This window comes from Clarias gariepinus, chromosome 16 (genome assembly GCF_024256425.1).
Source record: "Clarias gariepinus isolate MV-2021 ecotype Netherlands chromosome 16, CGAR_prim_01v2, whole genome shotgun sequence".
NCBI classification, from domain to species: domain Eukaryota; kingdom Metazoa; phylum Chordata; class Actinopteri; order Siluriformes; family Clariidae; genus Clarias; species Clarias gariepinus.
The window spans coordinates 18007275-18021085 of NC_071115.1; the positions used below are offsets into that span (position 1 = coordinate 18007275).

General features: G+C 38.3%; 1 protein-coding gene across 1 annotated transcript; it reads left to right on the forward strand.

The window, feature by feature from the left end:
• Window positions 1-1159: 1159 nt before the first annotated feature.
• On the forward strand, window positions 1160-11025 carry si:ch73-364h19.1 (uncharacterized). The gene is made up of 5 exons (XM_053515152.1): window positions 1160-1536; window positions 2887-2996; window positions 7251-7352; window positions 7448-7618; window positions 9849-11025. The coding sequence occupies exons 1-5, from the start codon at window positions 1413-1415 to the stop codon at window positions 10056-10058; spliced, it is 717 nt and encodes a 238-aa protein (XP_053371127.1). The 5' UTR covers window positions 1160-1412; the 3' UTR covers window positions 10059-11025.
• The last annotated feature ends 2786 nt before the right edge of the window (window positions 11026-13811 follow it).

A 13811-nucleotide genomic window follows, 5' to 3' on the forward strand; every position in this document is an offset into this window, starting at 1 on the left:
CACGTGACAGCTCGTAACTACACCTCTACTCAACATTTGATTTAATTTAATATTTCATAATGCACATCCCATGTTTTTGGAGTAGTCTAAGCCATGATGAGTCCCGCTGTCCTGCCTGTGTACTGAAGATCACAGCAAACTCTGTGTATACGTACACGATAAACTATCCCATGATTGAGTGTTGAGTGACACTAAAGCCACGCCCACCTCGAGGCAAAAGCTCTGAATCGATTGTTGAGTTGAGTGACGCGTATGATCCCGCCCACCTCGAGGGAAAAGCGCTGATTGAGTAAAAAAAAAAAAAAAACGCTGAATGCTGGACAGAAATACAGACAGATTTTTTTTTTTTTTGAGACTTGTTTCGGGTCCTCCAATATCTGAAAAGTAACAGTATCACGGAAAGAGCGAGTTCTGACAATTTACAGGAAAAAAACTTTTTAATGTATTTATTGTTTAATTGTTTAATCCAGCACATAACTAACTGTTCATAACATCGCTTTTACTCAACATTTTAGTTTTACTTATGGTGCAGGTTAAAGATCAGGAAGATATCTCGGTATTGCAAAAGTTTCAGTTGATACTGTGACAAAATCTGGCGCAAAACTGCTCATAACGTCACTTATCTTAAACATTTTTGATTTAATTTATGGCACTGGGTAAATTTCAGGAAGTACTGACAAAGTCTCATCAACTCCTGTCCAGTCAGATTTGCATGATGTTGTGACAAAACCTGGCTGGACAGACGGACAGATTTTTTTCTTGATGTCTGCTCCGTAAAAATATAATTGAAAGGGCGAGTTCTGACCAATGTACAGACAGAACATTTCTTTTATTTAAGTATAAATGTCCAAGTAGAGATGGGATGAGTTGTAGTAGTGAGTTTTCCGCAGTTATAGCAGGCAGGAAGCTCTGAGCAGCTGGGTTTTGTTCTCACGAGCTTTTGGTGTCTGACGCACGAGGACGCGCGTCAGTTGTAAATCATCTTGTAAATCACCTTACACTGAGGAAAACTTCCTTACAGGCCAGCTCGTGAAAAAAAAAACACAAGCGCTTGTGATTAGGTCGAAGGTGAACACCACACACACTTTTCTTCCCAAGCTGTAGTACACTGACGCCGCGCTTTAATTTCTTGCCAACAGGCGGCCCGGTTTAAAAAGCGCGAGCTTCCCTCCACGTCTCCAGGGCAACCGCTAAACGCTCGTGGAATTTACCAGGGCTCCAGCAGCAGCACGCACACAGGATCGCAGGTCCTCCTCGAGATCTGTCCCGAGAGGGGATCCACTTAAAAAAAAAAAAACTTCACTCTTCGTTTTAACGCTTTCCTGTTTCCGTTGAAAGCGCCGAGTCGTGACCGGACGCGCACAGGATCAGCGCGCGAAGATACTGTACATAGATGGGCGCGAGAGCTTGGCATGATGCAGTCTGATCGTCAGAGTTCCAACAGCTCAGAGATGTTCACCGCAGTTCCTCTAAACGTCTCCTCTTTCTCCCCGACGGCTTCCCCTGCGGATCAGCTCACAGCCATGATGATCACATGTAAGTCAAAGTTATGAGGGATATGATCCTTTAATGCATTAAATCCTGTAGCATACACTATGACTTTATTTGTCTTAAATATAAGTCTGATTAGGTGAAATGGTGTATTGGATGACGTCTTTGATTGTAGTCAATCAATGCATATAAAAGTGCATTTGTTTTGTCACTGGTGCTCTTCCCTCTAGAGCTGTGGTTCTCAATCTGAGGTCTTGGGACACCCAGGAATCATTGAAGAATAGCAAGCAGAGTTAGTGATTGTTGTTGTTGCTGCAGTGGTACTGTAACACCAAAAAAAAAAGAAAAAATCATGTTCTACTATTATAAAAACTGTATAATATTTATTTTAAAAAGGGGTTTGCATTTACATTTAAGACAGGATCTAATAGCTAAATATCTAAAAAAAAAAAAAAAGAGTCAGCTAACAATTAATGTCAATGTGAACTTTATGTTTTGTGAAAAGTTTAGAAATAAAAAGACTCAGATAAACCTCACAAGTTTTTTGCTTTACTTCCTTGAGCCTAAACATTTACTTGATATTCAAATATTTTACATTTACCAATGTGACAACCTCTTTTCTATAGAGAATACTTTTTTCATGTACAGTATATTGTTACTTTCTACTGCCATCTCAGGGAGTTTTTTCTTGCCACCGTCACCCTGGGTTTGCTAATCAGCGACATTCTGGTCATTTTGATTTATACATATTTTCTCACACGTTTCTTGTTATCTTTTATATGTCTCAAATCAAATGTAAATATGGTCTAGCGTACCTTTAAAACATGCACGTCAAGTACTACTGATGTAAACTTGGTCTAGATCAAAGGTACACACTAAAGGTATAAATGATGTATCCTTAATAGCACCGTCTAAATATGTTCCCTAATAGCAATAGCTAATAAGCAAAAGCAGAATGTTGTAGGATACATGGTTACACAATCAGAAGAAGACAATGGCGGCCCAATTCTAATAATTCAATTTGATTTACAGGTGAATTTCTAGGTATTCCAACATGTACACATGTAATGCTGTACAATCAGACTGTACCATTAGCTACTGTGAGATCTAGCTTTACCATGAAACTTCTTTCACCTAATGGAAGATAAAGGCATGTTCAGGCTAATAGCTAGTTAAAATACCAGTACATGTATATTTTCAGGGAAAAAGATGTCAAAAGGATGTACCCTTTAAAAAGTACAGTTTGGAACCTCTACTGTAGTTCTGAGAATGTGCAACATTAAATCCTTTCAGTTTTCATCTGATCAGTAAAGTGGTTGATGAATGGCGGTTAATGTGACCATCAACAGCACTTTTAACACTGATTAATGAGACTCCTTTCTTTTCTCTCCTCAGTCTCTTCTCTGGTGGTTTTTGTGCTGATTGTTCTGCTGGGATCTCTCATCTATCGTAAGGACCCTTTCTGCTGTAAATCCCAGGCTTATCGTGACTCACATGCTGACTTGGTAAGACTCAGTGCATTATGCTCTCACTCCTGTAACCATAGTTTAAAAAAGAAAGAAAGAAAATAATCAGCAACACTGTGTGCATTTTAAATAACGAACAAACAAATTAACAAACAAATAAATACAGTTAATAAATAAATATTGTAATGATACATTTCTCAGAAGCTCCTTTTGCTGGTCTGCTTCATGAAATCTCTGTTTTTGTTCAGTTTAGAGATACAGTATCTCTCTTTCCTGGAGATATCCCCTGCTGCAACCCAGCGTTATTAGGAACTGTTCCAAATGTAGGAGTTCCATGTCAGGAATATCAGAAATGTTTCATCAAATACTGGCCGTGTTTTTCTTAAGTATTCTTAATATTATTTGCAATGTATTGTTTTTTTTTATATTATTATTATTAATATGATTTTTTTTCAAGAGGGATTCATCAATCAGAAAATCACATTTTGCCATATGTTCATGTTCATAGGCATATTTCATTCCTATAAACATATATTCAAGCTACTGATTAATGCGATTTAGTTTTTCCCTTCTGTTTTCAGTTGCATAATTTATGCATGATATTTAAATCATGATTCATTTATTTAAATGTTTAAATAAATGTTTAATAAACAGGTAATATCCTGTATAATTGGTTTTGGTTTTTGTATTAATTGGTTTTAAACCCGGCACATTAATGCAAAATCAAATTTTAGTGGTGCACTCAAGTTTGAATGCACTCAGATTTCAGATCCGAATTATACGTACGTTTAATGCAGCTCCAGTGTAGGTCCTGAAGCACTGAAAATTCAGTACTTGTATCTGGAGCTCAGTCCTGATTTCTATTTGTATGCTATTTGTTTTCCATGGGGTGCTTAAAAATGTGATTGTGAGCTACAGGGCAGAAAAAAAGAATGATTTTTACTTTTTTTCAGTGCGCAGGAGGTTTGAGAGTAGACTTACACTGCGGGCAATAAAATTAGCATCATATTTCAGAGGCCGTGGAACTGGTATAGTAATGTTCATTTTAAAAAGTGTGCCATCCCGTGCCACTCCATCTCTGGTGCAAGAGAAAGTGATACGTGTCATGAGATATCTCTACAAATACAAGTTCCACTAAATAGGACAGAATGGCTTGATTGTTCCTAAAAGCCTATTGACTCACAGTGTACTGTATCTTGGCAAACTTTACACAGTAATCGGATACGTGAGCTTGTGGAGGAGGGAATCTCCCTGTTCACTGCTGGTGGGAGCCGAGCTCCGCTCTCTGATAGATCAGCTGACCTCTCGCCCTGTTTGCCTTCACACATGCGCTAGCGGAGGAGGGCTTCCTGACCTCAGAGCATTGTGGGTAGAGTAGGAACGTCCGTACAGCTCATGACTGTTTTTTAATGAATAATGGCAAATGACTGGTTATTATTATGTAGGAAAGTGTTTAGTCTTTTTCTTGCTGTGTCAGTCCATTATTAGGTAGAATTGTTCAGTCATCCTTCCCTTCTCCCTTTCTTTATTCTGTGTTGGTACATCATTGCGTATAAAAGTACTCAATCTTCCTTCTCTTCTTCCTTCCTTTCTTTTTTTCTCTGTCTGTCTACTATGTAGAAAATTGTTGTCATCCTTTCTTCTTTCCTCCTTGTTTTCTGTGTTGGTTCCTCAATCATTCAATATTCTTTCTTTCTTTCTTTCTTTCTTTTCTATCAGTCTGTCATTAGGTAGACAAGTGTTCCTTTTTTCCTTTTTTCCCTTCCTTCCTTCCATCTTTATCATTACGGTTAAAAATGCTCAGTCTTTCTTTCTTTCTTTCTTTCTTTCTTTCTCTTTCTTTCTTCTTTCCTTCTTTTCCACCTCCAGGCTCCGGGTTTGATTCCCGGCCAGGCTCGATTCCCGTCTCTGTGTGCATGGAGTTTGCATGTTCTCCCTGTGCTTGTTGGGTTTCCTCCGGGTACTCCGGTTTCCTCCCACAGTCCAAAAAGGTTAGGCTAATTGGCGTTCCCAAATTGCTCGTAGTGTGTAAATAAGTGTGTGAGTGTGTGTGCCCTGTCACAGATTGGCACCAGGGTGTACCCTGCCTCATGCCCTAAGCCTCCTGGGATAGGCTTCAGGTCCCTGCGACCCTGAATACAGGATTAAGCGGTATAGAAGATGAGTGAGTGAGAGTGAATAAATCAGACTTCCTATAACTCCTTCTCCTTTCTCTTTCCTTCCTTTTTCATGCATAAACTTCCTTAAAATTTGCTTCTTTCTTTCTTTCTTTTTTTTCTGTGTCAGTCTATAATAAGAAGAAATCAAAGAAGTCTATAAGAAATGTGTTCAGTCATCCTTCATTCTTTGTTTCCGTCCTTCTTTCCATTTGGCCTTCCTTTTTCTCTGTGCTGATATATTATTATATAGAAAATGTTTAGCCTTTCTTTCTTCCCTTTTTTTTCTACTTATCCCATTAATAAAATCCACGTTTTGTTGGAGGGACATACCTTCTTCTGCAGTACAAAAATATGACGAGATATAATGTGTTTCATTCTGGTTGTTTTCTAAATTCATAGGAACATTTGATCTTCATTATACTCTGCCCTCCAGGAGTCCACCTCTCACAAATTCATTTTGTTTACAGAGTTTTACATGGTGGTTTTTACCTGTGCCATAGTTGGACAGGACATGTGCCCTGTCTTGCAGCCCACACCTTAGCAATAAGAGTTTACTTTTCCTGTTTAGTGCAAATCTTAAGAAGGCCCAGGAGGCACTTAGAGCTTATCTTAATGGAACAGAGACAGTCTTTTCCCAATCTTATTCTAAACCAGAGGAAACCCTTGGCCACTTCCTGCTTTGTTTGGCTTAGGAATGAGCATCCAAATGCTGATGTTACATGTCAGGAAGGAGCAGAGGTTACCTTTGTACACACTTCGTCACTACATTATTACACGAATAGGAAATCGCTCCTTAAACCTATCAAGGCAGCCACATAAAAGAGTTCCTACTGCTGTAATGACAACTGAAGATTTGTAGCATGCATTCATTTCTTAAACCAACTGGTTCATTATGGACAAATCTATTCTATTTTAACATTCTTTACATACTTCAAACCATACTTTTCCACGAATGCTATCTCGGCGTTTCTGTGGGGGTGAGGGGATGGATTGTGGAGACAAAAGCTTGATTTTAGTTCGAGCTCTAAAAAAAAAAGGCACCGTTGATATTGTTCCCCGACTTCGAGCTTGATTTTACACGCTTGAGCTTTTTCACTCTCCCTGAATCAGAGCGCTGAACAAAACAGCCAAGACTCTTAAAAGTGTGAACCAATGAGGGAAAGTAACCCCTGACCCCTCTTTTCCCAAAATGTGTCTCTCTTAGTTCTGGTTGGGGGAGCAGTGGGAAAGGTCAAAGCACGTCATAGTGAGTGACGTCACTGTCGAAGTCAGAGTTGTGATGAAGCTCATTACGTGTTTTAAGAAACTGTAGAGCAGTCTCAGTTGTAGTAGGAGCGCCAGAGCTCACATCACAACAGAATCTCTACCTTAGACCACCTCATGGAAAAATGACAGCTGCTTGAGTGACATACGGCGCTATAAAACAGAACACGCTCGTTAAGTGGTACCTGCTGGAGAAACAAGCGAGGAACATTGCAAAGCCTTTAAAAGGCTAGTCTTTGGGGTTGGTTACTAAGGGTCCTGGATGACACAGTGTGACGCTGCTTTGTCTTTGGAAACAAAGGCTCCTATTTAGACGTGGGGTAATCACCTAATGTCCGGCTGAGACAGAAGAATCCCCCAGCATCATAGAGAGGTGGCCGGCCCTAATCACATTTGGCATGGGGGCGGGTGGCTGCGAGGAAGTCGCTTGGTGGTCTAGTCAATGGCCCTGTAATTTACGGCTGACCAAAGGTCCCTAATGGGGTCTTGGCTTAACTTGGTAGACGTCAGAACGGGACAGGGCACAGTGGCAACACGAAGAAGATGACATGAATTTATAGCCATGTTGTGTCATTCAAACATTAGATGAGACGTCTTATCCTTGGTTTATACTATAGAATTATTTGCTTGTACGACAAGATCATGGTCTTAAAGGGCATTATGTGATATGCTGACCAGTTTGTTGTAAAAACTTGGTGACCAAAGATTAAAAATCTTGTGTGAATCTTCCTACAATTCTTGTCACCAGTATGGCAGCATAGGATTGCATAAAACTCGTTAAAAACACCCACAGACATAGTTGTGGCAAAGAAAAAAGGAAGAAAGAAAGAAGTCCTGCCTATGTTTGAGTTGTGAAAATGTCTTCTTTCAGGAGTCTTCTTCTCAACACTACAGCAGCAGGCAGACTTTGGTCGGTCCACCTTTCACTGATACTACCCAAAACATTGAAGGCCTTAATAACATCGACCCGCAGGTAAAAAAATAAAAATAATTCTTTGATTACTCATTGTTATAATCTTTTGCATTTGTTATAACTCTGTTGCAATTTAAAATCTTTCCATGTCTTAGTCAGAGCAGCTGTTCTACGTGGGCATGCCCAGCACATACTGCCTCCCACCTATGGACACGTCCATGCCTCATCTGCCCTCCTATGAGAGCGTGCGTAAGAAGGACAGACAGCGGCAGATTCATCTGATGATTGCAGACCGCTTTGGTCTAAATGGACCCATGGAAGCAGAGGTGAGACCCTTTCACCAAACGTCTTTATGGAAGCACAGTTCATGTCTGAGGTGAATTATAATAATCGAATCAGTAGAGTTATTGCTATGGTCTGCCCTGTAATTGGACTAAATGATAAAGGATTTAGTTGTAGCGATTATCCTCAATTTTGTCTGCGCTGTTATGAGCGTGTCACAGTGACGCAGATGCAAACAGCTGCTCACCTGCTCTGTTGCTATGGGATTTCTTTTTTTTCTTTTTTTTTTGTAGCCTTTGATGTCAGGATTGTAGAGCGCTCTATGACTGGGGAGTTTCACATAAGTGCATGAACTAATGGAAGGAAAAAAAGGCCTGTCAAACACAATGAATGCTGAAAAGTAAACAGCAGAAGAGAATGTGGTTTATTGTCCTTTTTTATACTCCTCCGTGTGACCCTGTCAATAGGTGGACCAAGCCGCCCCCTCATTTCGTCACTCAGGGAATGCTTCCCTCATTCACCAGAGTATTAACTTGCTATACCCTAAGAAAACAAGGCAAGAGTCCTAACTTTAAATGGAAAAAAAATATATGGAACGGCTTAACAGAAAGGAAAGGATAAAAATCTCAGCTTTAAGTCCAGCCGGTAGCTGAACAGTGACCTGAAATCTCTATGCAAATGTACTATGTAAATATTGCAGAAAGATTTAACATGGCATGTGGTCTTGTTTGTTTGTTTTATTTAAGATTTGAAGGTCTAGCATTTCACTAACAGACGTACTGTATGAGGGACAAAATTAAAAATCTGCCTGACACTGATTAATATAAATAACCAAAAATAACCATAAATAGTTTATTAACGTCTTCTCCAGTGATAGCTGAGCATGATACTGGATAGAATGGGGCAAAAAATGTGTACGACTTATTGATAAAATGGTGTCACTTTAAATAGAGTCATGTTCAAAAGTTAGTAGGTGTATAAACAGGTGTAATAGGTGTTAAACAGATCTTACAATTGTCTCTAGAACACTCTGGTATACAGAGGAGTACATAGTCGACTCAAGGTGTGGAAAGTGCCCAGGTCATGTGGCTGCAAAAATAATCCCAAATCATCATCCTTCCACTGCTTGACAGTGGGCTTGAGGTGTTTCTGCTAAGGAGCTGTTTGGTTTTCACCAAACATGGAGCTGGACATTAAGGCCAGACAATTCCACTTTGATCTCATCTGTCCGTAGAACAATGTTGCAAAAACCTTGTGCTTTGTTCAGATGCAGTTCTGTGAACCTCAGTCATGCTTCCATGTTCTCTTTAGACAGAAGAGAGAATTTATACTTGTTCAATCTTCTTCTAATTGTGCTGTCATGGACTTTAACATTTTAACATGTTCAGTGAGCATTTATATATATATATATATATATATATATATATATATATATATATACGATGAGGTCAATAAGTATTTGATCACCCTGTCATTTTGCAAGTTCTCTTCACTTGCTTATCAGCCAGATTTCTGACCCTTAAAGACCTGTTATTTTGCTTTTAAATAGTCCAGCTACACTCTGCTCATAATTCTAAATTAGTAGCTCCTGTTTAAGGTCGTTAGCTGTTATAAAGACACCTGTGCACCCCACAATCAGCCAAAGTCTAAGTAAATACATGCGGTATCAATGATGCTAAGAATGGTGAAGAATCAGCCCAGAACTACACAGGAGGAGCTAAGCATTGCCGTGAAGAAAGCTGGGACCATCGTTTTCGAGGCTACTACATCTGTATTAGTAATACACTAAGATGTCATGGTTTAAAATCTTGCGTTGGACGGAAGGTTTCCCTGCTTAAGTCAGCCCATGTTCAGGCCTGTCTGAAGTTTGCCAGGGACCATCTAGATGATCAAGAGAAGTCATGGGGAAAGTCCTGTGGTCAGATGAGACCAAAGTAGAACTTTTTGGTCTTAACTCCATTCGCCGTGTTTGGAGGAAGAAGAATGATGAGTATCATCCCAATAATACCATACCTACAGTAAAGCATGGGGCTGGAAGCATAATGCTCTGGGGGTGTTTTTCCACACAGGGGACAGGACGACTGCATTGACGACTGCACTGCACTGAATTTTTCTTTTTAGATTCTGTCTCTCACAGTGGAAATGCATCTATGCTAAAAATTGTAGACCCCTCCATTATTTTTAAGAGAACTTCAAAATCACAGGTAGATTAAATACTTATTGACCTCACTATATATATAAAAATGTAAGTCTTGCCATGTTTGTATTTTACAGAATCCGCCCACATATGAGGAGAGTGTTCGCCAATCTCTTCAGTCACTTCAGGCCCCGGATGCGCCATTCGACCCCGTCCCACCACCAGTGATGCCACAAGCTGTTCTCTCCGAGCCTCCGAATGACTTGCCTCCATATGAGGAACTACCTCAGACTCCTGCCTCACCAGACAGTAATAATGATCCTGATCCAGAGGAAGCTGATAAATGAAGGAGACTTATATTGCTTTAGTCTTTCCAGTGACAATAGACAGTAGAAAAACTATCATTGTCTTCAAACAAATTTAACATGGATTATGGGAATATTGATGAGGCTGGTGCTGCTCAAAGACCAAAGATGTGAAGAAGAACAAACCTTTATACAAACACTGTAACACCAACGCAGAACCACAAGGAAAATGCTTCCAGTATTCAGTCAAAACCATTGAAGCACACGGAATGTGTCTGTGTGTTTAAAAAACAGTCTACAAACTTACGTTTTTTTTTTAACAACAAGGCTGCAGATACAGGTGGACACATATGGACAACCATAATTCATCTTTAATAAATGTGACTAAGCTTTCTCAGGTAATTTTTAGATCACAATCTGTTAGAGACATGGTTGATATTATTTCATTTTCATAAATGTCATACATTTGGACAGCGTTTGTACAGTGACACACCTTTTTTGTATTTTTGCCTTTGTACATAATCACAATAGATTTGGAATGAAGCAATCAGGATGCAATAAGAAAATGTTTAAAACAAATATTTCATTAACTGTTTAGGAGTTAGAGACATTTTTTGCACAATCCCTTCCCTCCTTTTTCACAGGCTCAAACGTAATTGGACAACTGAATGATAAACTAGTCTGATGGCCAGGCGTGACCTGTTTTCTCATTACGTATCTCAATATTAAGGAGATAAAAGGGGTGGAGTTTGTTCCAAGTGCTGGATTTCCATTTGATAGCTGTTCATAATATCTGCCAAAAATAGTCAGTAGTGGCTAAATCAACATTATGGGTCCTTCTTAAAAATATGGAGTTCACCGGCCAACTCAGCAATACCAAAAGTCTTGAAATGTTACTGAAGTGGATAATCTATCTTCAAGTTAACAGAGCCACTTTTATGAATGTAAATACAGACGGTTTAAATAAATGATGCAAACACACCGAAAACAGGAAGGCCAGATTAGACTGTGTTAAAAAAAAAGTTAAATTAAGGCTGAAAGTCCAAACTTCAATCATATCTTCATTACTTCATTTCAAATTTGAGGCAAAAATTGGAAAATTGAGTCACTGTCCAAATACCTACACTACCGCTCAATTTTGGAACCACTTGCAAATTTCTTCTTTTTGTTTTTGATTAGTGATTTTTTTTTTTACATTCTACAACAATACTATGGATTTCAAAACTACAACAACAAAAACAGTCACTGGTTATATTAAGACATGAAGGTCTAATGATCTGGAATAGTTCTTGCAAGAACAGTATTGTCAAGTGCATTTGCAAAACCCATCAAACACCATGATGAAACTGGCTCTCATGAAGACCATCCCAGGAAAGCAAGACCAAAACTTACCTCTGCTGCATTTAGAGTTACCAGCCTCAAAAATCACCAATTTATAGCACCTCGGATTAGAACTGTTCAAAAGGAATTATTGCATATTTTAGACATCTACAGCATTGCTTCACAATGTAGAAGGAAATAAAAATCAGGAACGACCATGGAGTTAGAGAGTGATCCCAAACTTTTGAGCGGTAGTTTATTTACCTTACTGTATATATTTTTAGTTAATTTTTTTCCTGACACCTAGTACTTGTAGTTATTTTCTATTTTATTATTATTATTATTATTATTATTATTATTATTATCATTACATTACAAGTCATGCTGACTCAATAGTATGACACACACATGCACCATGCACTACTGCTGTGTGTGTCCTCTTACATACAGGCTACATGTTTTCAGGGAACATGTTCTAGCTCAAGAAAAAAAAAAACACTTAAAACTGTCATCAGGGTTTTTTCTTTCAGAGAATGCATCATATTAAACAGTTTGCATAGCTTTGGAACAGAAGTAGTGGTATACGTCCAGACTTTAAACAAATCTCCACTGGCATTGGCAGTTTAGGAATGAGCTTACATTGTGTCTGGCAAGTTGTCTTTTACCGTCAGGTCTCTCAGACAGGAATTAAAATATAAATATCCAATTAATAATGAAAATTAATAATAATAATGATTAATCCAATTAATGAATAAAGCAAAGATCAGTCAAAGGACGAAATTAGTGAGAAAAACTTTGAGATTGATCCAGCATCTGTATTCTCAGGTGACACTTTGAACCTATAAACCTTACCCTCTCTGACTGAAAGAACGCACCTGAACACACTCGTTTTTCTTTGTTTCTGGATCTCTTTGCATTTAGCAAATTTCGCCTGATTTGCAATTCAATTCATTTGAATTTGCTTTTGCAGCCAGTGGGTGGAGTGGTACAGCAGATAGTCATCATTGCTTATTCGAAAGCATTTTAAGTTGGACATTTTACGAAACCCTTCATTTTTTTACCTATAAGTGGAGCAATGCGACTCCTTGTGCACATTTTATTTACATTATTCTGTGTACAGTATATCATTAAAATCAGTGATGGCAATTTGAGAGCAATATGTCTGGCGTAGGTGTAAATGTAAGATATGTTGTAAAAAGTAAAAAAAAAAATATTCTTCTATTTGCTCTTTCTCTTATTTCTTCTGCTCAGTCAATCTCCATAAAGCCTATCTGCAGGCTGAAGCTGCTGAATTGATGTTTGTTAAACTGCGCCTCCTAGCTGCATGTGCAGAAACACCATATCTGACCATAGAGCTAGTAAATGCTTGAACGAGCTTTTAAGAACTTTCCAGATCTACAAATGCTCTTAAAGCTCCTATTGTTCTGTAGTATCCTTATAAAAGTGCTGTAAGCTGTGAGACAGCTGCTGTTGGCCCTCAGGGAGAAAGTCACTGCAGTGTCGACGATGCTGGGATGCTGGGAACGTAACAGTTGGGTAATCTCTTAAACAATTGTCCTCAGTGTAACGTGACCGTTCAGGTCATGGATCATCTAAGACATGGATAATTAAAACGAGGAACCATGGGGAGAGTCTACTTCATCACTGATGTTCCTCTGTCTCATTATGGAGGAGTTAAAGATAAAACTTCTTTAGATTAAAATGGTTGTTGGATAACCTGACAAACGTCTAAGGAAAAGAGCTGATAAAGAACTTAATGTTCTAACACTGTTATCTGTATTACTTTTGTTTTGAAACTCTGGAGACATCTACCACTTTTCAAACAAAACCTCATTATGAATAATGAAAAACTACAATATTATCAGCCAAAACACAATGTTGATGTCTTTTAGGTTCTACATATAATACAGAAAATGTGTGCGTCAAAGGAGCTACTTCTGAAGTTAATGCAACATGGAAGTGACCAATCCTGTGTCTTCCGCAGTTTGGAGAGATGTTTTTATGTGTGCCCCCAAAAATGGGCATTTTTCAGCGTTATAATGTCTCGCTGCAAACAATAATAATTAAAAATGCAAAATATGTATTTATGAGTATTGATACTAAAATTAGTGTAAGCTTCTAGAGGCATATGACCGGTAAAAACTTTTGCCTAAATTAAAGCATTCCAGTTTTAGGTAAAAGCTTATAAAAAATAAATTGTAGTGTCCGTAACCATGTCAAATTTATGTTGCGATATTTTAACAATTTTTGCATTTTAGAATAATATACTTTTTTAGGCTTATGTCTGTTCATGTGAAACATGTGTCAAGTTTAATCTAAGTGACAATTAAGATCTTTGAAAGATTTGATTTCAAAAACAGTTACAGACACTACATAAAAGAGCATGAAATTGTATTAGCAAATGTGTTTCTTTTCATCTGATAAAAATATAAATGTGTATGCATATTCACAAAAAAAATAAGCATGGATCAGGAG